This window comes from Protopterus annectens, chromosome 7.part0 (genome assembly GCF_019279795.1).
Source record: "Protopterus annectens isolate FY-2018-M chromosome 7.part0, PAN1.0, whole genome shotgun sequence".
NCBI lineage: Eukaryota > Metazoa > Chordata > Ceratodontiformes > Protopteridae > Protopterus > Protopterus annectens.
The window spans coordinates 1,674,786,013-1,674,810,362 of record NC_056739.1 but is presented as its reverse complement, the minus strand read 5'-3'; the positions used below and the strand labels follow the sequence as shown (position 1 = coordinate 1,674,810,362).

The 24,350-nt window shown below is 38.7% G+C and overlaps 1 protein-coding gene across 1 annotated transcript in view; it reads left to right on the top strand.

Moving 5' to 3' along the window:
- The window catches only part of ACY1 (aminoacylase 1), a 1,669,107-nt gene extending 1,649,965 nt beyond the window's left edge, over positions 1 to 19,142 (top strand). The window contains exon 18 of the mRNA XM_044078190.1: positions 17,516 to 19,142. Within this exon, the coding sequence (XP_043934125.1) occupies positions 17,516 to 17,680 (165 nt within the window). The 3' untranslated portion in view covers positions 17,681 to 19,142. The remainder of the gene's footprint in view (positions 1 to 17,515) is intronic.
- Positions 19,143 to 24,350: the final 5,208 nt, after the last annotated feature.

Sequence of the window (24,350 nt, the reverse complement as noted above, 5' to 3'; positions counted from 1 at the left end):
AGACATATCCTTTCCATCGTGAGCATAAGTGTTAGAAAAGTTGTTAAAGTCTCTATGGGATTTGTCTCTCGGCCAAGAGAAGACATTCCCATTTTGAAAATCTAAAAAATCACGCTCCAGTTTCTTCTTTTTGTCTTGAAGTAATTTGTTGTCGAGAAGTTGTACCATATTTTTCAGATCACTATGAACAACATTAAGCTCCGTAGAACTAAGCATATTACACAGTTCTTGTTCAATTTCTTGTATTTCATTAGTTAGTGTCATTTCTATCAAGTTGTATTGTTCGATAAGGAGCTTAATATAGCCAAAACTGGTATCGAGATTTAATTTTTGCCACTTTGATAGGAGCTCTGGATGTGTGTTACCAAATGTGGGCATTTTTAGTACCCGTAAACCTCTCGGAACTAAACGGAAGCTCAAGCAAGCTTCCATGTGTTGCTTTTGCCACTGGATAGACTTTAGTTTCTGGAGTTTGTTTTCTAGCCTTCTAGTAATTAAAATTACATTCATATCCCATTTGATGTTAATATCACCATTTTTGCTGTTCAAAAGATCTTTGGTAGTTAATTTAAGCAACGGATTAAAGGACATAGTCCATAGTCCATTAAGAGAAACATTCTCTTCTTGATTACGCTTCTCATTATGCTGAAAAACTTCATTGCTATCTTGATTTATTTCTTCTGCCATGTCTCAGTGATTAAGTAGCAGATAAAAACAAGTGATACACCATCAGCATATCATTAACAATATTGATTGAATAATTGAATAAGTAATTGTTAAAAATACATTTAAAATATATTTAAAAAACAACAATTATAAACTTCTATATTATATGTTCATAAATAAGAATCTATATAATAATATAAATTTGATTATATTATTATATAGATTCAATTACTTATTCAATTATTCAATCATTTAATTAATTGTTAATGATATCAACGGAAAGCCACTGTCCTGTTACTTGAATAAACCAAAAGTGTGTGAATACTGAGGTTTACTTACTTTCCTTTCTGCTGACGGTGTATCACTTGTTTTTTATCTACATTCGTTTGGCTTAGTAAGTTGATACTTTACCCAGTGATTAGTTTATTTTCTTGAACTTTGGCAGGATTTTCCTCAGAAGTTGTTTAATGCTTTAATGATCTTGAAGCGTCCTCAAGGAGTCTCTGTGTCCCTCCCACTCCCTGGTAATATACCCCTCTTAAGAGACCCAGGAGCAGGAGTCCTCCGATGAGGATTTGGATTCTGGGGAAGAGTCTGTGGCATACTTTGCTCAGATCCCTTCTGCTTTGGATTATGGGTCTGAGGAAGAGGATTCTTTTAGTCTAGATACTCTCTTAGAAGAACTCTGTTTTGGAGATACTATTTTTTACACAATGGAATATTTTAAATAGGATTGCTCTCAGGTTTCTCATATTCAAAAGATGTATTATGAACTTCTCCAGATGGAGTCTCCCAAACCCTCTGCTGTTCCTCCAGTTTTGGCTGCCCTCTTAGATACCTTTTCTTCAGCCTCAGTTGACCCTGATTTTCAGCCTCCAGCCCCCAAGGAAACTGACAGGTTGTATAAGGTGCCTGATGATGTAAATTTATGTATAAATTTCATTCTGCTGATCCTACTGTAGTGTCTGTCTCTTCTGCCAAACTGTCTAAGCTTTTGCCTTCTACTAATATCCTTCCTTCAGACAAACACAGTAGAGCAGTGGAACATCTAGGCAAAAAAGTCTGACCTTCCTGATTTGGAAGGGAATGTCTTGGCCCTTTCTTTATATTAACAGGACAGTTCATCTTTTCCTTAGAGGACTTAAAAACCCATCTGGAGTTAAAGAGAGTTGAAGGAGAGGCCAAACATATGGAATTAGAAGCAGCAGAAAGACTGTGGCATTTGGAGGCCGAAGAAAATGAGAGGCAGTGTCAGCATGGCTAGGGTTTTGGAGTAGCCACAGTGTCACCAATAGATATAAGTACTCTCAAAGGTTAAATATTCTCTAAAGGACCAAACGCAATGAAAAGTTTAACTATATTTGATAACAAATAATAAAAGAACATGAAAATACAAAATATCTGTTTACAGGAAACACCAGAGTTTCAGTCACAGGAAATATTAAAAATAACACAGCTGGAAAGATTCACACAGTTATAGAAAAACAGTACTTAACTATTCTCACTATATTTTCCTGTCTGATCTAGAGAATTACTATTCCAACTTACTTAATAGAACAAGGCAAGATGAAGTAGATGAGTGATCCTTCTATGTCAGGTTCCAAGAATCAGACTGCCCTGAGACTTCTGTCTCACGTAATATTAAAACATTATGTCTGTACAAAATGACATCATATACATTTGGTCATCTGACTTCTGGTTCCCATGCAACCTCGATTGCTAGAAATTGCCACTGTTTAGCACCTACGTGTTAGTAACACACACACACAAGAACATTGCTGAGATCTGGTGCAGCTTCTGGATTTTGTAATACAAACTTCTACTTCTCCTACAGAGACTAACAAACCATGCTTCTTTCAGACATTGCGTCTCTTGGCTTCTTTCAAAACTGTGAGATAACATCTTTGTGGCCTAGGCCCAGTAATTTAATTTCTTACTATTTTCCAAAGTTATCTGGAGTTAATCTTTCCCTCTTCTCTTCCAGTATTCTCCAGTAGCACACACACACACACACACACACACACACACACACATATATATATATATATATATATATATATATACACACACACACACACACACACACACACACACACACACACACACACACACACACACACACCTGGCTGAGTACATTCCCCACCCTGTGGTTCAAAGCTTCCACCTGCACAACAAATTCTTTGCTGTAATCTGGACTAATACATGGGGTCTTCACAAAGCCCCTTTATTCTTTTGGAATGTCTGCTGGCATGCTGGGGTCCACACTACCTTGTTTGACCTGTTTTTCCTTGTCAGGTCAGGGGAGCAACAAAAATAAAAACAATATGCTGGAAACACAGTAAAACCATTAGTTTATTAAGCAAGTATAAAACGTTCACCAACAGGCTTCATCAGGCAATGTTAAACTTACAAATTGAACTTGTATTTAAAACTCTAAAAGGTCACATGTTTAAAAAACAATTAAACAATTAAACAATCAAACAATTAAACTTGCTCATGCAGATATCCAAGAAATGTCTTTAAAGTGAAAGCACCATTCAAACCAGGGGGTATTTGTGCTCTCATTCTCGCTGTTGTGGATGCCAATAATATATGAGCGTTAGACCCTGTGGATTTCCCTTACTAGTAAAGCAGCCATTACTGATGAGGAAACCGAGGGCGAGAATGAGGAGCTTAAGGAACAGCAACAATTTAAAGGAGTCCATGAGACGCCCCATGATAAGGAGCCAAACGAAGAGATGAGACTGGTATTTAACCTCTCTAGCTACACTGTAGATGAACATGAGCTGTTTGTCTTAAGTAGGGGATTAACTTTCGCACCATCTCAGTCTGTAGATATTTCTGTTACACTATTGAAACTAAAACAGTTTGTCAGGAACTTGAACTTGAAAATAGCTTTTGGTGGTGACAATGATTTCATATGGTTTATTGAAACGCTCCAGTACTTATGTACCACAAAGGCTGATCTCTTTCTAGTGGTGGGAGTCAAGGGCACTTGCCAATAGCCCCTGGTCAGATCAGTAATCTTCAGATACTTAGCCCCACACAGCTGTTCTAAAGCTTCATCTGTCCTAGGCATGGGGTAAGCATCTGACTCTGTGTGACTATTTAGTTTCCTGTAGTCCACACAGAACGTGATGCTGCCATCTTTCTTTGGTACCAGCACCAATTGGGAGGCCTAGGGACTGCTGTATTCCTGGATTATCCCCAGTTCCAACAGTTTCTGTATCTCCTCCCTCAGAGTTTGTCTGACTCACTCAGGCACCCTGTATCGGGCCTGCTTAATGGGCCTTTGGGGTCCTCTATCCATATGGTGCTGTACCAGGTGGGTGCATCCAGGTTTCCCAGTGAACATGCACCCAGTCTCCTGTAACTAACACTGCTCAGATTTCTCGAAACTGGGTAGTGGATAGCCGCTGGAACATTGCTTCTCCTTTCACTGAGGTGTCAGTCCGAACCTCACTGAGGAGATCAGTCACCAGATCCTCAGACTCCTCCTGCCATCCATTGCAAATACTCAGCACCAGGGCCTTCCTGTCATTGTGAGGTTTCATCATGTTAACATGGTACAGTTTGTGCCCCTGACTCCTGCCTAGCAGTTCTACCATGTAGTTAACATCACTGACATTCCTTACCACTTTGAAGGGTCCCTCCTAAGCTATCAGCAGATTGTTATGTCTGACAGGAATGAGAAACATCACCAGCTCTCCCACAGCATACTCTCAACTCAAGCATTCCTGTCATACCAGACCTTTTTTCTGCTATTGGGCTCCTGCCAAGCCCATGAGCTCCCTAAACTGTGTCCTGAGGTTAAGTACATATGCCACAACAGACTCCTTGTGGGATTCACACTCACCCTCATCACAAATCAGATCTGAAGGCCCCCTCACCCTATGCCCATACAGCAACTCAAAGGGTGAAGAACTTGTGGATTCCCGGGGTATCTCTCTGTAAGCAAATATCAGATGGAGCAAATATTTGTCCCACTATCTCTTAAATGGTCTGCAGATGCCTGTAGCATGGTCTTTAGTGTAGAGTTTAACTTCTTCACAAGACCATTAGTCTGGGGTGGTAGGGAGTGGTCTTTAGGTGCTTCACCCACAGTGCTGCCACATACAAGCCAGCAGGTCTGACATGAAATTGCCACCTCTGTCAGTTACTATTTTTCTTGGGAAACCTACCCTGCTGAAAATATCTAACAAAGCATTTTCCACCTTCTTTGCCTCAGTGGAGGACAGAGACACTGCTTCAGGATATCTAGTAGCATAATCTACTAACACCAAGGTAAACTGCTTCCCTGTGGAACTTGGGGTACTCAGAAGCTCCACAATAGCCATTGCTACCCTCTGAAATGGCTCCTCACTTACAGGCAGAGACATCAAAGCAATTTTGACCTTCTCTCCTGTCTTGTCTATTTTTTGGCACTGCTTACAGGTCTTGCAGTAACCTGTTACATCCCCTGCAATCCCAAGCCAATAAAAGTTCTGAATAATATGTCTCTTGGTATGCTTTATGCCTGTATAAAGGAATGTCAAGGGGCTATGGCTAGAAGTGCCATATGGTAGGCTGTAGGCACTACCAACTGCTGTATTACCTCACCCTCTAGCTCTCCCTCATGGGTCCACTCTCTATACAGTAACCCTCTGTTCCAGTATACAGATTACCCCTTTCCTTGGGAATCAGGTGCCTCCCTAGCTACATCCCTCAAGCCTAGTAATGTAGGATCTGAGAGCTGAGCCTGTCTCAGCTATACTTTTGTGACTCTTCCCAGCTACCCTTTCACAAAAAGTCTGGCATCCTCTGACAGTGGCTCCTCACTGTCAGCCTGAGTACTACCACTCATCTCTGCCCTTGCAGTCACTCTGTCCAAGGGAACATTAGTACCTACCAGCAGCTGTGACACACCTTCAGGCTGACTGCTACAGGGTAGCTCCCTCCATGAAATAGCTACCTCACCTGCCCTGGCTTCAGGTGTGGTGCCTGTCTGAGTCTCCCCGAGGCTACCAGACCCACATGCCTGTCTCCAAGCCTGACTGCATATAACTGCATGCACACAAGATACTATATTATCACAATCATTCCCTATTAGGCCATTCGTTGGGATATCCTCAAACACACCTACTTGCTTGCTTCCTTTTCCACCCTCTCAGTCAAGGTAAGCCCTGGCCAATGCATCTGGAATGGGGTCCTTCCTAATGCTCTGACTGGAATGGACTGCCCAAGCAATTACTGTTGTTCTTTAATCACTGCAGGCTTTACAATGGTTGTGTCAGAGGCTGTGTCTGTCATAGCAGTGTCCTGTTTTCTATCCAGTAAGATAAGATATAATCTTGTGATAGTTTGGTACCCTGTTGTCTCCAGACAACTTACCACTAGAATACTGTTATTCCCATTTGCTGGCTCCCTCACCTTTTGTTTCCCACCTTGCCTCCATGGACATCTGTATGATACATGTCCCCACTGGTTACATTTAAAACATTTAATCTTTGATCCTGGCCATGTACCTGAACTAGTGGCTTCCCCTGTTACTGGTGGACTCTGTTGAGGTGGTTTAGGCTGCCCACCATGGGTTCCCTTATATCCATGTGCAGGACTGGGTATCCCTTTCCTGTGCAGTGATGCCCTGCTTACTAAGTAGAGATCCCCCTTTTTCACTGCTTATCTGCAGAGTTACACTGTCGGTCTGCTAACCAGATTCTCATGTCCTCAGGCAAAGTGCTAAGGGCTTGAGCCCTCACCAAAAGGTCTGCCAGCCATTCAGAAGTGATGACCTGACACCCAGTCACTCAGCTATGAAAATAATTGCTTAACTCAGCAATATAATCACACACTTTCATCTGCCTTGCGTCTATGCTCATGAAACTTTTTTCTGAAAGCTTCAGATGTGTACTTAAAACATTCAAGTAAACTTTTATTTGCTTTTTCATAGTTTAAACAATCGATATCAGACAATTTAGAAACAGCAGTTATAGCTTTAACTTGGAGTAAGAGGGTCAGAAACCATACCCAGAGCCCTTAGTCAACATTATACTGTTTACATACTCTTTCAAATATATGAATAAAACTATCAAAAGTGTCACCCTCTGTAAATTGTGGAAGAAATTTACTGACCTTTATTGCTTCTGGGATTCGGTTATTCCCTTCCCCATTACCTCCATAACCCTGGTGAAGAGTCTGCATCTCCCTCTCATGTTGTTGCTGCCTCTCATTTTCTTCGGTTTCCAAATGCCACTGTCTCTCATTTTCTTCCACCTCCAAATGCTGCAGTCTCTCTGCTGATTCTGATTCCAAACCTTTGGCTTCCAGTTCAAGTCTCTTTAACTCCAGATAGGTTATGAAGCCCTGTGAGGGTAAGGTGAACTGTTCAGTTTCTGAGGGCAGCAAATTTCCATCACCAGACTGGTTATTCACCTGGTTGGTGGTCTGAGCTGTGACTAAGGCTGAAATCATTTCCTCTTTAGTCAGGTTGGTATACACCAGTCCTTTGCCTTCACACACCTTGGCTAACTGGTTCTTTGTCAGCTTGCTATAATCATCTGCTGACATATTTTCCTGCTTTCCCTGACTAAACGAAATTAACACACAAAATAAATAAATAAATAAATAAATAAAACTGTTGTGAAATGAAACTTCTGAATGTTTACTTTGCTGCTGAGAGGAGACATGATTAGTGACAGCTGCCTACAGGCTACAGAAATTCAATTAATATCCACACCACTGCCCACCAGTATGGGATGTCCCCACTCTGGGCCAGTAATCAAGAGCCTGGGTCCTCACCACTGACACTGGAGAGGGACATTCACTTGCAATACAAATGGCTATACTCCGTATTTCCAGATGCAGACCTCTCTGCATCAAGCACAGTTTCCGTTAACAGTACGCAGGGAACACAGTCAGCCAGGGCTCTGGATTTCTTTATATTTGTCTCCCTCCAGGGGCCCCAGTAATACTTCCCACTAGCATATCTATAGGGTAAGTCCTCAGCTGTGTGTCCAAACCAAGTCCTCCAGCACCCTCTCTAAGAAACTAGTGCTTCCTGTCCTTGCTCTGCTCCAAGTAGCTGACACACACACACTGTGGGATTTGATTTTCACACATGCACACACACACACACACACACACACACACACACACACACACACACACACACACACACACACACACACACACACACACACGCACACACACACACACACACACACACACACACACACACACACACACACACACACACACACACACACACACACACACACACACACACACAGACAAAAACACACACACACCTGGGAAAGGCTGGCACAGATTTACCCTCTGTGCCCCCTTCTCCCCAGACTATAAGGTAGTTATCACTGCCACCAGACACTACAAAGCCCGCTACCTAAAGCTGTTGCAAGGGAACCCAATTATACTGAGTGAAATTAATATTAATGCAAATGGTAATGTTGACTAAACAGCCAGGCTTCAGGAGTGGCCACAGTGTGACCAATAGATGTAAGTACTCTCAGAGGTTAAAATATTCTGTAAAAGACCAGCCACAATGAAAAGTTTAACTATATTTAATACTAAATAATGAAAGAACATGAAAATATGAAATATCTATTTACAGTAAACACCAGAGTTTCAGCCACAGGGAATGTTAAAAATAAAACAGCTGGAAAGATTCCCACAGTTACAGAAAAACGGTACTTAATTATTCTCACTATATTTTCCTGACTGATCTAGAGAATTACTTTTTCTACTTACTTAATAGAGCAAAGCAAGATGAAGAAGGTGAATGATCCTTCTATGTCAGGTTCCAAGAAACAGAGTGCCCTGAGACTTCTGTCTCATCTAATATTAAAATATTTCTGTACAGAATGACATCAAGTACATCTGGTCATCTGACTTCTGGTTCCCATGCAACCCCCACCCCCATTGATAGAAACTGCCAGTTTTTAAGACCCACATGTCAGTAATACATACACAAGAACATTGCTCAGATCTGGTGCAGCTTCTGAAAGTCATAAAACAATTACAAACTTCTACTCCTCCTACAGAGACTAACAAACCATGCTTCATACAGACATTGTGTCTCTGATTTCATTCAAAACTGTAAGATAACATCTGTATGGCCATGCCCAGCAATTTAATTTCTTACTATTTTCCATAGTTAGCTGGAACTGAGTTTAGCCTCTTCTCTTCCAGTACCCTCTGTTAACATATATATATTTAATTCAGTTACAATATAATCAGGACCCACTGCTGGTACATTTTTAACACAAGCAATTTTACAAATCCATTTTCAACACAAGCATCTGTATAAATCAGTTTAATATTCCAATAACATATAATTCCTTAGTAAATTCCAGCTAGCTGTGCTGGCATATGTTACACATCCACTCCCCTACTTCTCCTGGCAGAGCTGGCAATATCAAATGTCATTCTTATATAATTTGAGGAAGCTGTAACTTTCTGTTGTTGTGCTCTCAACACATCATCAATGTACTTTACAGTTTTAAGTCATCCACAAAAAGTAGATGAAAAGTCTTTAAACAGGGTTGGTTTCTGGGAGCCAGACTGTAACCATAGCATAATCTGTTAAGTAAACTGTTTAATGTGGTAACCCTCATTACTTCATATTAATGTGGTTACCTTCATGGTTTCATTTTTATATCTGTTCTGTCACTCCATAATTATTTTTTGTTTTATTGCAAGTGAACTTTATTTACTGTACTATTTGTTTACCTTTTGTTAACCAGTAGACCTGGTATGGGCTAAAATAGATCCACAAGGCTAAATCCTCATATCTAGTTAATGAGGTATTGAGTGAATGAATGAATTAATGAACAAACAGACAACATTTCCCTAAGACCAAAGTCAATGCTGAAAAGAGTCTATTGCACTAGTCCAGTATCCTGTTTAACAAGTAAATAAGTGATATGTTGTCCTTTCCTTTCAACAACGTTGAACTCATTTATCACTGTGCAGTTCTTCACGGCAGTGTATTGGTATGTGTTGCCATTATTGCTATGATTCTTTATTCATTTTGGTTGCTGTTACATTTTAGTTTTCTAGGTTTTGTGTTCTGTATTCTCTCTGTATATTGTATACTTTTTGTGCTAGGTTAGATCATGTTGTATTTTTTCAGTCTGTATATAAAATTCCGACTTGGTGTGTATGTCCTAATATGTACTGGGGCAGCACATGTATAGCCAGGTTACTATGTGCAGTTTATTCAGCTGCATTATTTTTTGGTTTTTCTGATCCTAATTTTTTTGCTTAAAACGGATGACCATGTTGTAGGACAACACCTTCATCAACTAAATTAATAAATATGATTTTGTTTTGGGGCAGGGGGTGGGCAAAGCTTTCTCATTTCATCGTTACAGTATATTATATTATATTAAACATCTGTCTCCTTCAGGTTGTTCTCCCCATTGTCTTAGAGCAGTACTCAGAACTACTGCTTACATTTAGAATAAGTGGACAGTATGTCAGCAACTTTCTTAATTGACACACACTAGTTTATGTTGTTTCTATGATTTAAATCATACTGGAAAGAGTTTTTTATCATTTAGAAAATAGCACTTCTGTTAGACTTTTTTGTCAGATTGGAAATTAGTTGCAGTGTCTCTTTCTCCTTTATTTCATTTGTCCTATAAGTAGTACTAGCTTTCTTGACTCCTCAGTCTTTGCTGACACTAATCCACAAAACCTCAGAGAGTTTATGACCCCCAGTGAGAAAGAAAGAATGTAGCTTCATATAGCACAGCAGAATTACTTTAAGTCCTCAGAAACACAGTAGATGTATGACCCAATGGAAGAGAAAAAAGGAAGGCCTATGAACAGGTTACTGTATAGACTTTTCCTGGGCCAAACAGAAAATCTGAAAATGTTATGACAAGAATAATATAAGAGCCAAGGAAACACATTCCTGAAGAAAGTATTGCAAGATTTAATTTAAATGTTGTGTGGAAAAGAAGCTGAATAGTTTAGAATAAGGGAAGACTGCTAACCTATGTTTTTTTATGTGGCAATGGAAGGATCATTTTGTAAGGTGGAAATATACTCCTGGAAGAAGATATTTGTACTTTAGGACATCTAAACTAAGAGGACAACATTTTGATGTAAAGCTTCTTTTTTATAGCAGCAGCAACACATTCACAATATAAGCTAGCATTTTTTGGAGTAGTCAATCAATATAAAACTGTATATATTACCTAATGAAAACCTAAGAAGACATTTTAATATCTCAGTTGCAACAGTATTCAGAGGCCATGATTAAAACCAGCAGCACAAACCACTTCCTCACCATATTTTCCTGTGCTGCACATTTGTAACTATATTGCCTGTTAGTATATGCAGTTTTAAATGATTATGGAACTGAGTGCATCTAAAACCATTTGTGGGGTAAGTTTAGCTTATTATTATGTCAGACTCACCTTTGTCTCACTTTTTCTGTTACCCGATCTGCTTTTATGCTGATGAATGTTTTATTCTAGTTTTCTGTATGTTGCCCAAATCCATTTATATGATTCCTTCTTCCAGAAGATGCAGTGTAATATATATTAATATTTATTCCCAAATAAGCATATATTTCAGTCTGTTAGTTGAAGGAGCAAGGTTGACATGCTTCATCTGAATGTAAATGTTAATATAATAAACACATGGATGAGAACACTAGATTATTATAGAAAATACAAAAATCACAGAAAATGCAAGACAGCTGGACCCAGTGGCTGTTTATGACTTGCGAGCACCTTCCCTTAGATCTTTCTTATTTTTTCAAGAAGCAACAGGCCATTTGTACCATGGGAGTATTTGTGGATATCCATCCAGTCGTATAACTCCTTCTTGAAGAAAGAAATGTTTCCCATTGTTTAATTTGGAGATTAAGTTTGTTCCAGGGAAAAGTAAGTATTGCATGACAAATCTGCCTCTCTACCATGTTTTGTTTATTTGCTGAAGAAAGTTTAAATCCCTGATTCTGTGTTAGTGGGATTTCTTGATTTATGGAAATATAAAAGATTTTGGACTACTGGATTCCTAATGGCATGAAAGGTAAGTCTCAGATCGCCTGTAAGGAACCTCTGAGATCTTTCCAGTTACTTGATATGCCTAGCAAGATGCATACCAAAAGGGCATTGTATTCAATAGGTTTGACTGTTGCGAAATACAGAGAGGTAAGAATTTCCTTAGATCTAGATGAAATTCCTTTTGTAATCAACTGCACCGGGTAAAATATTTCCTAACCACTGTTGCAGTGTGATGGTCAAAGACAAGAAAATTAACTACTCATGTTCCAAGGTCTCTCACCACACTTTGAAGCAGGGTTGTTGTATATACTGTAAGATGGATGAAGCGATTTTTTACAAAAGCTGGCAATATTACACTTACTAGCATTTGGTTTTAACCCGTTTTTTTGAATACACAAAACCAAAAAGCAGTCCACAAACCAGTAACAAGAATAGGAAGGAAAAGGCTTCAGAACCGAGTGCTGCACATACAGAAGTTTTATTTTTCACAATAAAGCAGAGGTTAAGCGCTTTCGTCGGCTGGTTTATAGGACGTCATCAGAAAAATTACGCATACATCTCCTTCCCTTTTTACACAGCAGAAATAAATTAAAAGCCAGTCAACACATCAGAGCAAAATTAGCTCCAAAGAATCAATTGATATTTAATGACCCCTTGTGCATAATGCAAAAATAGAACATTATAAACTTTGACAGTTTATCTCACCTAAATACTTATATTAAAATATAGTTCTAAAACAGCTTGTAAAAGGTATATGTTATACACATTCCAATTAACCAAATGTCCTTCACATAAAAGATCTCAGGCAACGTAGGATGTAGTAATAAAAAAGTAATTACATAAAATAATAACTAGTTTTTAACTTAAGCATGCTAGTGATGGACACATTTTCATTCAATCCCGGTGGCTGAGTGGCATTCAGCCTAAGTTGTCACTTACGTTCCAAAAATCATCACTAGGGCCAATTCTATCACCCAGATTAATGTGGTCAATGACACAAAATTTAAACTGATGGGACGGGTTCATTTTTATGTGTCTATACAAGGCGTTATTGTCGTCTTTCTTCTTTATATCGTAAAAATGTTGGTAAATTATTTGTCTACACATATGTTTCATTTTGCCAACATAAAATGCAGGGCAAGACTGACAAAAGCCTATGTATATAACCCTGTGCTGGAACATGTAAACCTTTCGTTAAGTTTGATTGTACCAAACCCTTTAACATAGAAGGATGTACCGTCCATAATGTGTTTACATTGATTACAACTCCCACATTTCACCATCTTGCCTATGTGTCTAGATGTATCAAGTTTTTCTAAAATTAACTGAAAACTAGGTGCTTTTTTTGTACCCCACTACTGGCTTTTCACAGACAAGCCTAAGGTGTTCATGGTTGATTTCAAAAATTGTCCATTTCTCATCCAAAATCTTTTTGAGACCTTCATATTCATTTGTAAAAGTTAAAACCATAGTGAAATTATATGGGTTGCCCCTATTATTACCAATTTAATTTCCCATTCCATTACCAACCACGGAACTGTTGATGTTCCTTTAACTAAAAGGGGAAAATATTGCCCTGTTGATCTCTTAAAACAAACCTCTCTGAAAATTTTACTTAAAATATCTCGGGATATCCCCTCATAGAAAACATGTTTCTAAGTTTGTCTAATTCATCATAAAAATTATCATCTGCGGACACCATTCATGCCAGTCTAACACATTGTCCCTTGACCATCGACTTTTTTTTTGGTGCAAGGGGTGCATACTCTCAAAATAAAAAGCAAGTTGGAATAGCTTGGTTTACGATAGATGATTGAATCAAATCCCTTTTTGTCATAGTTTTTCTTGAGGGTAATGTCTAAAAAATGGACAATATCACCTTGGCTATCCATGGTGAAATTTAAAAAGCTAGTAGAATTCTGTATATAATCAAAGAATGTCTGCAATTTCACCTCACTATCAATCCAAAAAAGGATTATATCATCTAGGAACCATCCATAATACATCCAATTGTTTTTGAATTCAGAATTAAGAACAAAATTCTATTACCAAAGTGATAGAACCGCATTGGCAAACATGGGGGCACAGGCTGCCCCCATGGCAACCCCAGTCTTCTGCCTAAATACTGACCTTCAAATGTCAAGTAGTTGTTCTCTAAAACAATTTCAATTAGTTCCCTAAGTGTTTCTAGTTTCGAGGGACAAATAATGGTATTAAATCTTAAATAATTAAAATAAAATTCTATCCCGATGAAATGTGGAATGACTGAAAAAAGGTCCTGTATATCAATCATCACAAAGATAATGTTCTCTCTAAACAAGTCATTGGTCACTTTACTAAGAAGGTCCCAAGAGTCCTTAAGTAGGATAGGGTTGGAATCAGGCACAGCCGTAGTGTAAAAATCAGTGAATTTAGCCATACAGAAAGGTTTAGTTACCTTGGCATCCAAAATAGAGTGTAAAGGGGACTCTGCAGAACATGTATGTACCTTTGGTATCCCAAAGAATGTAGGTATCTTGGGACTAGGTGTGTGAAGGTATTGATTCTCTTCAATAGTTATTTGTGCATTAAGGACCATTTCCTCTAAAGTAAGGTCAATGCTTTGGTATGCTATGTTGATTTTGTTAGTAGAGGTCTCCTCATAGCTGTCTAAATACAAAATGTTAGACATTTTGTTAATGTAGTCATTCCTGTCCATCATTACCAATCCACCCCCTTTGTCAGGTTTCATGACTCTGACTGTCCGGTTGTTAATAATTTCCTGTAATAGAACTTTTTCTGTATCATTCAAATTGTGACAATATTCTTTTTATAAGGTGTTTTTAGGTATTTTCTGAAGTTAAATTCACATAACTTCTTGAAAAATAGGACTGTGAGGTGAAGTGGTGGATTAAATACACTAGGTATCTTATTAATGTTACAAATCACATTCTGATCAGTTGCTATATTATCTTTAAAGAACAGCCAAAGATTAATTTTTCTAGTATATAATTTCAACTGGATTAGAGCTTTTATTTTATTTTATTTTATTTTACATTTGTTGACCAGGCTGGTCCAACTGGATATATGGCCATTTTCAGCAGAGAAAAGCTCCAAATGAAAAACATTAAGCATTAAAAAACATTAAACAACATTAAACATTAAAAAGTTACAAATCTAGCTCAGAGAAAAAAAATAATAGTATCATAATAGTATTTTTATAGTGGTTGCTATAAGCAAAAATAAGAGCATCAAAGGGTATTCAAATTGAAAAGCAAGTTTTTGAAAAGATTTGTAAGCAAGATAAATAAGAGCACTAGGAGCAGAATGCATGCTAGTCAGGGTTAGAGCAGGGGCAGAGCCAGTGAGTTAACAGGTGAGTTTTGAGTTTGGGTTTGAAACTGGGAAGAGAGGAGATAGCTGTGAGGTTGGAAGGAAGGGAGTTCCAGGCTTTTCCAATTGTGTTAGAGAACAAGGAGTCACATGCTAAGTTGTTGGATTTACAGGTAGATATCAGAAGTTTGTTAGAAGAACGTAGGCTTTTATAAAATATTATATTATTATTTTTTATAAAATATTGTATTATTATATTATTTTTATAAAATAGCTTCCTCTATTTTTAGGTTGGTAGTGGGTACAAAAGTAAAACCCCTTTCAAAGAGGTTAGCCCAAGTGTCCCAATGTCTAGGCTACTATAATTATACTCCTTGAAGTCACCTGAATCATTTTCAATAATAGAATATTTTTTAATACAAGGTCTTGTTGCTGAAATTCCCCCTGCCCCTCAGGTTCATTCTCATTCCACCTCTCAATCTCGCCCTCCCACTGCGGTTGTGTATAACCTCCTCCCAATGGTTCAGGGACCTTTGTTGCATCCGTTCCCCCCCTCTCTATCAGTCTCTGTGACCTCCTTAATGGAGGATTCCCTAAAGGGATGTCTGATTCATTGTCATAAAAGTCAGGGTTAACATCTGCTCTAAACACACCCCCTAGGCTAGCTAGGCTTGTATAGGCCCTAGGGCCGATAGCCTAGTACCAACCTATGAACCTATAAACCCTTCGGTATTATTTTCCTTTCCAGCTTCACGAAATTGGTTACCAGAATTAGGGGGAGATGGATAAGCATTCCCTTTTTCGTATTCAGATTTATCCCTCGCCAATTTCTTTGCTTTCTTGTTTTTCAAAACAGTAATGTAATTTTCAGTCTCTTTGTGCATTTTTTCATCAGTGCTATTAATCTCTGCATTTAGGTCACACATCTGTCTATCGTAATCTCTAATTAAAAGCTCTAATAGCTCACATCCATATCTGTTAAATAACTTTACCAGTTCCTGATGTAATACAGAGTCCTTTTCGAGTCCAGTCGGGTATTTCCAAAGGGCAAGCCCTTAGGTATCCGCTCATCCCATAGACACTCCCTCAAATAACTGCTTTCAAGTTGCAGTTGTTTGTATTTATAGACATTGTCCCCAAAGGTTTTTAGTTGTTGTGAGCTCCCTAGTACATTCACGCATTGTGACTGTTCTTTTGTCCAGGAAAAATCATTCTGCAACCACTGCTTGATTTTAAACTCCTGCTGTGGGTTAAGGTTGTTCGTAACGTTAGATCCAGTCTCTAAAGTTGAGGTAAATGTTGTAATAGAACTGTTGGTAACCATAGAAAGTGTTTTTTGTTAGTCTTGCCCTGCATTTTATGTTGGCAAAATGAAACGTATATGTAGACAAATAATTTACCAACATATTTATGATATAAAGAAGAAAGATGACAATGACGCCTTGTATAGACACATAAAAATTAACCTGTCCCATCAGTTTAAATTTTGTGTCATTGACCATGTTAATCTGGGTGATAGAGGTGGCCCTAGTGATGATTTCTTAGAATTTTGGAACTTAAGTGGCAACTTTGACTGAATGCCACTCAGCCACCCGTATTGAATGAAAATGTGTCCATCACTAGCATGCTTAAGTTAAAAGCTAGTTATTACTTTATGTCATTACTTTTTTATTACTACATCCTATGTTTGCCTGAGATCTTTTATATGAAAGACATTTGGTTAGTTGAAATGTGTATAACATATACCTTTTACAAGCTGTTTTAGAACTATATTCTAATATAAGTATTTAGGTGAGATAAACTGCCAAAGTTTATAATGTTTTATTTTTGCATTATGCACAAGGGGTCTTTAAATATCAATTGATTCTTTGGAGCTAATTTTGCTCTGATGTGGTGATTGACTTTTAATTTTTTTCTGCTGTATAAAAAGGGAAGGAGATGTATGGGTAATTGTTCTGATGACGTCCTATAAACCAGTGGACAAAAGCATTTAACTTCTGTTTTATTGTGAAAAGTAAAACTTCTGTGTGTGCAGCACTGCCTTCTGAAGCCTTTTCCTTCCTATTCTTGTTACATTTTTTTGAATGCCAGTTATTGATGTATATGTTCCATTTGGAGCTTCTGCATATCATAGAGGGACTTGAGGATGACCCTAAGTTTGTAGTTGTCCAGAGAGTTAACCAGGTCTCCAGCTGTAATTTGGAGATCTGTGAAGTAGATGCCAAATAGAGGTTCTAGCACTGAGCCCTGAGGAACACTACAGGTCGCTATATGGTTAGCTCAATAATCTTTTCTACAGACAGTATATATACTAATTTTACCTGTAAATGAGAAATGGGCAATCATTAGGTTTGGCACTTCTCATTTTTTCCTTCTTGTAGAAATTCTTAAGACTACAGTATAGAAACATAAATGAACTGAAGCTGTTTTCAGGGCAGTGTTTGTGCTTCCATGTTTGCCTTTCCAAGTAGCAATGCAGTTAAGTACATATTCTGATTTTTTTTTTTTTTTGCTTCCAGGCTGGTTTTCCAGCAATCGGATTCTCCCCAATCAACAATACGCCTGTTCTGCTCCATGACCACAATGAATACCTCAATGAAGATGTCTTCCTGCGTGGAATTTCTGTCTATGAGAATATAATTTCTGCTCTTGCCAGTATTCCTGCACTTCCTGATGAGGCTTAAGCGTGGAAGAATCTGGAAGATGAGCAGACAAAGTGCCACAGCATAGAGCAGTTAAAATGCAGTTTAATCATTAGAAATGATGTGTCATTGTTATAGTTGCAATTAGCAATAATTTGTAAATTTATGCTTTTGACACAAGCAGACAGATCAGAAAGAGTGATTTGTGATTTCTAAGTAATAACTGTATCATGCCGTGCATGATTTTCATTTGAAAGCAGGAACTGGATTTCCTGTTTGTCATGTGTGGCTGTGTAGAATTTTCTTGGTACTTTGCAATCAGCTAAGCACAGGTAACATATTGAATTTACATAAGTAACACATAAGCTGTAATGAATTATTATATGCATGTATACTAAATTTATAAAGGATATAACTATAACTTATTGTAAAAAAAAGTTTTGACTAAAACTCAGTACAATAACTAAAATAGTTTAAAATGAAAATGCATAAGAGGTGCAATTTTACAACTGTTTAAAGCTTCTGTTTTCAGAAGTATTTTTCATATCAGCAAACAGTTCATTAGCTGCTCTTGGAGCAAAACTTGACAAAAAAGATCTCTATTGATTAGCTTTACTCTGTAGTAAGTAAATATACATTAATTTTTTTGTGACTTAGTTTTTACAGTTATCTACTCTCCCTGCTTTATTGGTTCATTTAGTGCCACATAGTTCAGCATGTTAATAGAGTTTAGATACTGCCACTATTTTATGGCATATTTATTTTTACCTGTCACATTTGATAGTTTTAAAGGCATTGTTTGTTGCTTTTTAACAAAAGGTACAATTTAGACCTTAAAATTAATGGTCTTTGTAAAGGTTGTTCCTGGCAGTTCTTTAATAAGATAGAAAGTATTATTGACCATACTGCCTAAGTACTGCCCACAAGTACACCACTTACTGTGGTCAGTTATTTAAAAAAAGTGATCAGTCTGAGATTTATTTGTCCCTCCAGTCTTCGTGCTACACCACATTATAGGAGTTTGTCTGCATTTCTGTAACTGACAGTTGCTTCACTGTTTGTTCTTCGGCTGCCCAGTTCAGATTTAGTCAGTGTAGTTATTTGTACACAGTTGTGCTTATTGCAGTAAAATTTAGAGAGAATAATTGTCATATTTATAATTATATAGTTATGTCTGGTTCCTAGTCTAATTTAAAAACACCAACAATTGTGCTCAGTTAAAATAGTTGTGCCACTTGATAGTAATGGCTACAGTGGAAGTAGATCATAATCATTTAAGATCAGAATGCCATAGTTTATCTGATATTATTTAATCTTGTTCAAAATTACCTCCATCTGTCAGAAACAGTTCAGAAATTTAAAGGTAAGAATAGAGAGAGCTCCTGCTGCAGAATGTAGTGGGGTAAAATACTTGATTTTTCATTTGAGTGTGGAGAGTAGCTGCTATTAGGGTCATTTATTCATGTGAACAAATTTTATTAAAAGAAAAAAATAATTACATATATTCTCCTGTTCTAGTGTTTTACTGTTCTTAACCATAAGCTTATCTCTTAATTTCATTAATCACAATATATCTGAGAGCTGTGTAGCCCCTCTGATGTTTCTTCCACAGGACAATTATTTTTTTCACAATCAGAAGTGCTTATGCATTCCTTTTATCTTGAATGGAGAGCGTAACCATGTCTGCTTTCCTTGTCAGTATACATCTGGTGCCTTAGTCAGGGTACAGTTCTGTTATTTTTCCAGTTTTCTTCATAAAGTGTACTCACTTCCCCAGAGTGTTGCCAACATTTAAGTTAAATGAATATATCCATTTAATATAATATATTTGCATCTCTGAGCAGTTTTATTCCATTAGTGTATTTTCTGTTATGGTACTCTCGTTTGAAGGGCAGAGCTTGCTGCTGTGTTTTTCTCTATGTGCATCCTTAAGGCAGAGTGAAGTAAAGGATCCTGGAATCAGAACCGATAAGACAAAGATTCATTTGCTGTTTACAGTAATCTCTGTCCTTTCAGTTCTCTGTTTTTCATATTGCAAAATAGGATCCTTATTTGCTCATCTTGTAAGTTTGTAGGCAAGTACTAGGCTAGCTGCCCTTGCAGGCCATTTTAAGCTTAAGCAATTTCCCTTTTGGTACTTGAATTAACCTGTCCCATTTATTGTTAAACTGGCCTTACCCATCCCATGGTTGATAGTTATATATTACCCCTAGTGAGAATAACTGGGATCATATCATACATAATTTTAGGTGACCCATGTATGGGATAAAGCATTTAGGAGCTGTCTCTATCCTACTCCCAGTATGCTGCTAAACTCTGGAATAGTATCCCCACACAAATAAAACTTTCCCAGAAATTCAGTAGTTTTAAACCGCTGCTTAAACAACATCTTAACCAATCCTGGCCCTGCACATGCTCATCACAAAGTTGAGAATTTGTGTTGATGGTACAGTACTCCAAATATTCTTCTTAAACAGAATGCTCTCAATCTCTCACTGAAATGGCAAAACTATTTTTATACATGGCTGCTGCCTGTACAATCCACTAAGTTGCAAGTGGGCTTTCTCTTTAGTAACTTCCACCTGTGTAAAATCTTAGAATGCATAAGTGTAACCACTGTTGGTTTATAAATGTAAAAAGAAATGTAACTACTCTGTGTTTAACTGGAACTTATTATAAAGCAAAATAAACAAATGGAGTTTTTCTGTCTGGGCCTCAGCTGAAAATGGGTATTACCCAGTCAAGCTTTCCCGGTAAACAAAGACAAATAAATAAAATACATTAATTAGTGTTACAGTGGGGCTATCCTAGGATAGATACATTTTATATTACCCATCCAGAGATCCAAGCTCCGCTTGGTTATGAACAGGAATGAACTTTGTTTTATGTTGATGGAAAGTTTATTCTAAAGCAGTGATATTCTCTGCGAGCTGTACTTGTCTCTCTAAACCATTCTGTTGATGTTTCAGAAGAGATTTAGATCCTGGATTGAGTATTTCTGATGCCATTTAACTTGTTGATATGCAGTAGGTCCATCAGTATTGGCTTGAAGGAGCATGCCTTGTATGTCAGACACAGGTTACCTCTTAACAGTCTGCTGGATATCGAGTGTAGTGTCAGCACTTTGAAGCTGTCCATGTTGGAGATATCGTGTAGGCCCTTTTATACCTGTTGTTGCATGTCTCTGGATAGTTGTATGCCAAAGGGGGCATTATATTCAATGACTGGCCTAATGAGGGCTAAGTAATGGGGAACAGTGACATCTCTAGATCTAGTCCATTTGTTTATAAGCTGTGCAGTATAGAAGGATTTTCTTGAGATAGTGGGCACATATTTGTGGAATGTTAGGTCACTGTCCACTTAATTTCCCAAATCCTGAACACCTGGGTCAGCTCTCAGGGGTGTATTGTCAATGTGATAGGCAACTTCCCAAAGGAAGCAATAATGCATTTTTTGGCATTTTGGCATCCGGTTTCAGTACATGATCCTAGTAGTTTCAGTACAAGATCCTAGCACCAGTCATTTGTCTGGCACAAATTTTACTGCAGGATGGCTAAGTTATTTGGAGATTCTGTAACTGCTCCTAGCTTCAGTCTTCTGCAAACCTTGGCAGTACCCTTTGGTATTGACTTTTACTTCAGAGACGTAGATGCAAACAGGAGAGCATTGAACCCTAGGGGAATTCCACTGGTAAGTGGTCTCTTTGTGGAGAAAGCTTCCTATATTCTGATCTCCTGTATTGTAACTGTAAGACATTTGACAATCCAGTGGGTGAAGTTGGTGGCTATGTAGCTTTTCTAGTATGCCTGAGTGGGGTGTTTGTGTCAGAAGCCTTGGCCAGATTGAGGTATGTGGTGTATACTGTTTTACTTTCATCCATTACTTTAGTGACTTTCCAGAGAAGTCCATTGAGTTAAGCACACATGATCTAATCTTGACTAATCCAAACTGAGATGGGTCCAGTGTTTGGAGGTTCCTTATGTTCTTACTGATTAGTTCCATGGTAAGTCTTTCCATGGCTTTACATATGGGATGGTCAGACCTATGAATTTGTAATTGCCTGGGTCTGCAGATGGTCTTCCCTTATGCAGAGAGATGACTGTAGCTGTTCTCCATTTGCTTAGTACAAAACCTGTATGGAGGCTGAGGTTGAGCAGTGTTGATGGAGGGGTACTAAGTCTTGCTTTGTGCTATGTAAGATGTGTAGGGCATAAAGGTGATGTATGGACGTACATACCTCAAAACTTCTTTACTGCAGTCCGAATGCCAACACTGAACATTGGTCTAAATGCTCTTCTTGTGTGCTGGTTACTGAGCTGTGTTTCATGTAAGTGTCCAGTTGAAGTTTCTTCTTTTCTTCTATTTTTTGTTGTCGGAAGTTTACATGTCATCCAGAAAGGGAAAATGTCAGCTTGGGAGGCAGATTCCCCATAAAGATCATCGTGAGCAGTGTTTCTTCTGTTTGATTTCTTCTCACGACCATACACCGTGTTCTGACAGGCAAACATTTGTCCCTAAGACCCGACATAGTCATCTGTCCTCCTTGTCTATCTACCTAGAAAAACAGCATCTAAAGTTGTTGGTGCAGGGTGCTATGGTGGAGTCTTTTTGTCCCAAGAGCAGATGCCTGCCAAGAAAAAAAGCCAAAAACTCAGTTCTGATTCAGCTGTTGGACAGCCTCTCCAGACGTCTCTGTCAAGGTTGGTGAAACTTGGAGGATCATCTGGTTGTTGCTTCAGATTCCTCCGCCACAACCTTGTTGTAGGCCAGCATGGATCTGACTTTTTGCATGTCCTCAGAGGCTTTACAGACATCCAGACACTGAAGGGAACCTTGGCTGATTATGTCTGAGGGACCAGGAGGGATTCTGCAGATTCTATAGGTTCATCTGTGTTTAATAGGCTAATTACAACAAGGGCCTTTGTAAGCCTGGCCATGCATCCCAAATCTCTGGTACCATTGGTAAGTGTAAGCATGGGCTTGGGAGATTAAACATTTACAAGAAGGACGCCTAGAAGATGAACCATTTACAATCTGCCTGTGTCCAATAGAGACATAGGTGCCATACCCAAGATGAATTTCCTGTTTCCCATCCAGTTGTCCTAGCTACACTTGAATTGGGTTAGGGAGGAACTCTGCTTCACATGGATGAGGAGCCTGTTCCAGAGATGGGGTGATCTCCGGGATACATACCTGTCTTTCCAACAGGTCCTGTTTATATCACAGGCAAGGTTTAAGTCTTTAGAATGGATGATTCTGGTGCTGTTTGTTTTGCGGATATGCAGGAAGTGCATCAGAGAGAGCTCTGACAACGCCCTGTATGCCAGATCTCCCCTCAACAGCCTGTAAGAGACAGAATACAAGGATAGGACCTTGAGGCGGTCTGCATAGGACTTGTTACTTATACTCTGTATTTGTTTAGTGAGGAACCTCTGTGGACATTCCAGTTGTTGGTTATGGCTGGTTAGGTACATACTAGTGAGGGCATTGTACTCAAAGATATGTCTGATTAATGCTGAACACAGTGGAACAATGACTTTCTTGGATGTAGATGCCATACCTTTGTTTATAAGTTGTGCAACATAGAATGATTTTCTCACTGCTGTAAACACATGATGTGTGTCCCTAAGTCCCTGACTACTTGGGCAACTCTAAGGGATGTGTTGCCAGTATGATTATTATGCATTTCTTGGCATTTAGTTTTAGTCCGTGGCTCTGACACCGGTTGTTTGCCTGTGTCGCCCCTTCCTAGAGAACATTTTTGTTGGTGTGGAATTCAGTGACAGCTCCTAATTTGCAATCATATGCAAACTTAGTCAGCCAGAGGCCAGTGACATTGACATTGACTTCAGAGAAGTAAATGCCAGAAAGGAGCAGTCCCAGGACTGATCTCTGAGGGACCCCACTTGTGACTGGCCTCTTTATAGAGGTGAATCCCCAAATTCTAACTTCCTGGGTGCTGACTGTGAGCCAGTTGGCTATCCACCGGGTGACATACTGGATTGTACCTAACCTCATGAGTTTGTCAACAGTGCTCGAGTGGGGTATTGTGTCATATGCCTTGGCCAGGTCAAGGTAGGCAGTGTGAACCTGTTTGCCCTCATCCATTGCTTTGCTGAACTTCCCAAAGAAGTCCACCAGGTTGAGTAGGCTTGACCTGCCCATACCAAAACCAAATAGGGTTGGGTTTAGTCTGTGGAGGTTTACTATATCATTATTGATCATTTCCATGATAATTCTTTCCCCATGGCTTTGCATATGAGGCTAGTGAGACCTATGGGTCACTAGTTTCCAGGGTCTGTAGATGATCCAGTTTTGTGCAGAGGGATGAATGACTGTTGCTCTTCTCCATTCGTGAGGCACAAAGCTTGTTTGGAGGCTACAATTAAATATCAATTCCAGAGGGCCTGATAGGTCATGTTTCTTGCTATTTAGAAGGCATCCTGGGATATTGTCTGTGCCCATTGATGCAGTATTCTTGGCCTTAGAGAGAGTTCAGGAGGAGATTCCTACTACACTAGTAGAGTGTCGGCAGGGTTCCAACCCTCCTAGGGTTTTTTGTACAGACATCCCTCAAAAGAAAAAAAGCAAACAAAAAAAATCCAAGTGTATTTCCCCTACTGTTAAAAATCCACAGTACGAATGGCAGGATTTTACTCAGGGATTGTTTAATACTTTGATGGCCTTGAAGCCTCCTCAAGGAGTCTCTGTG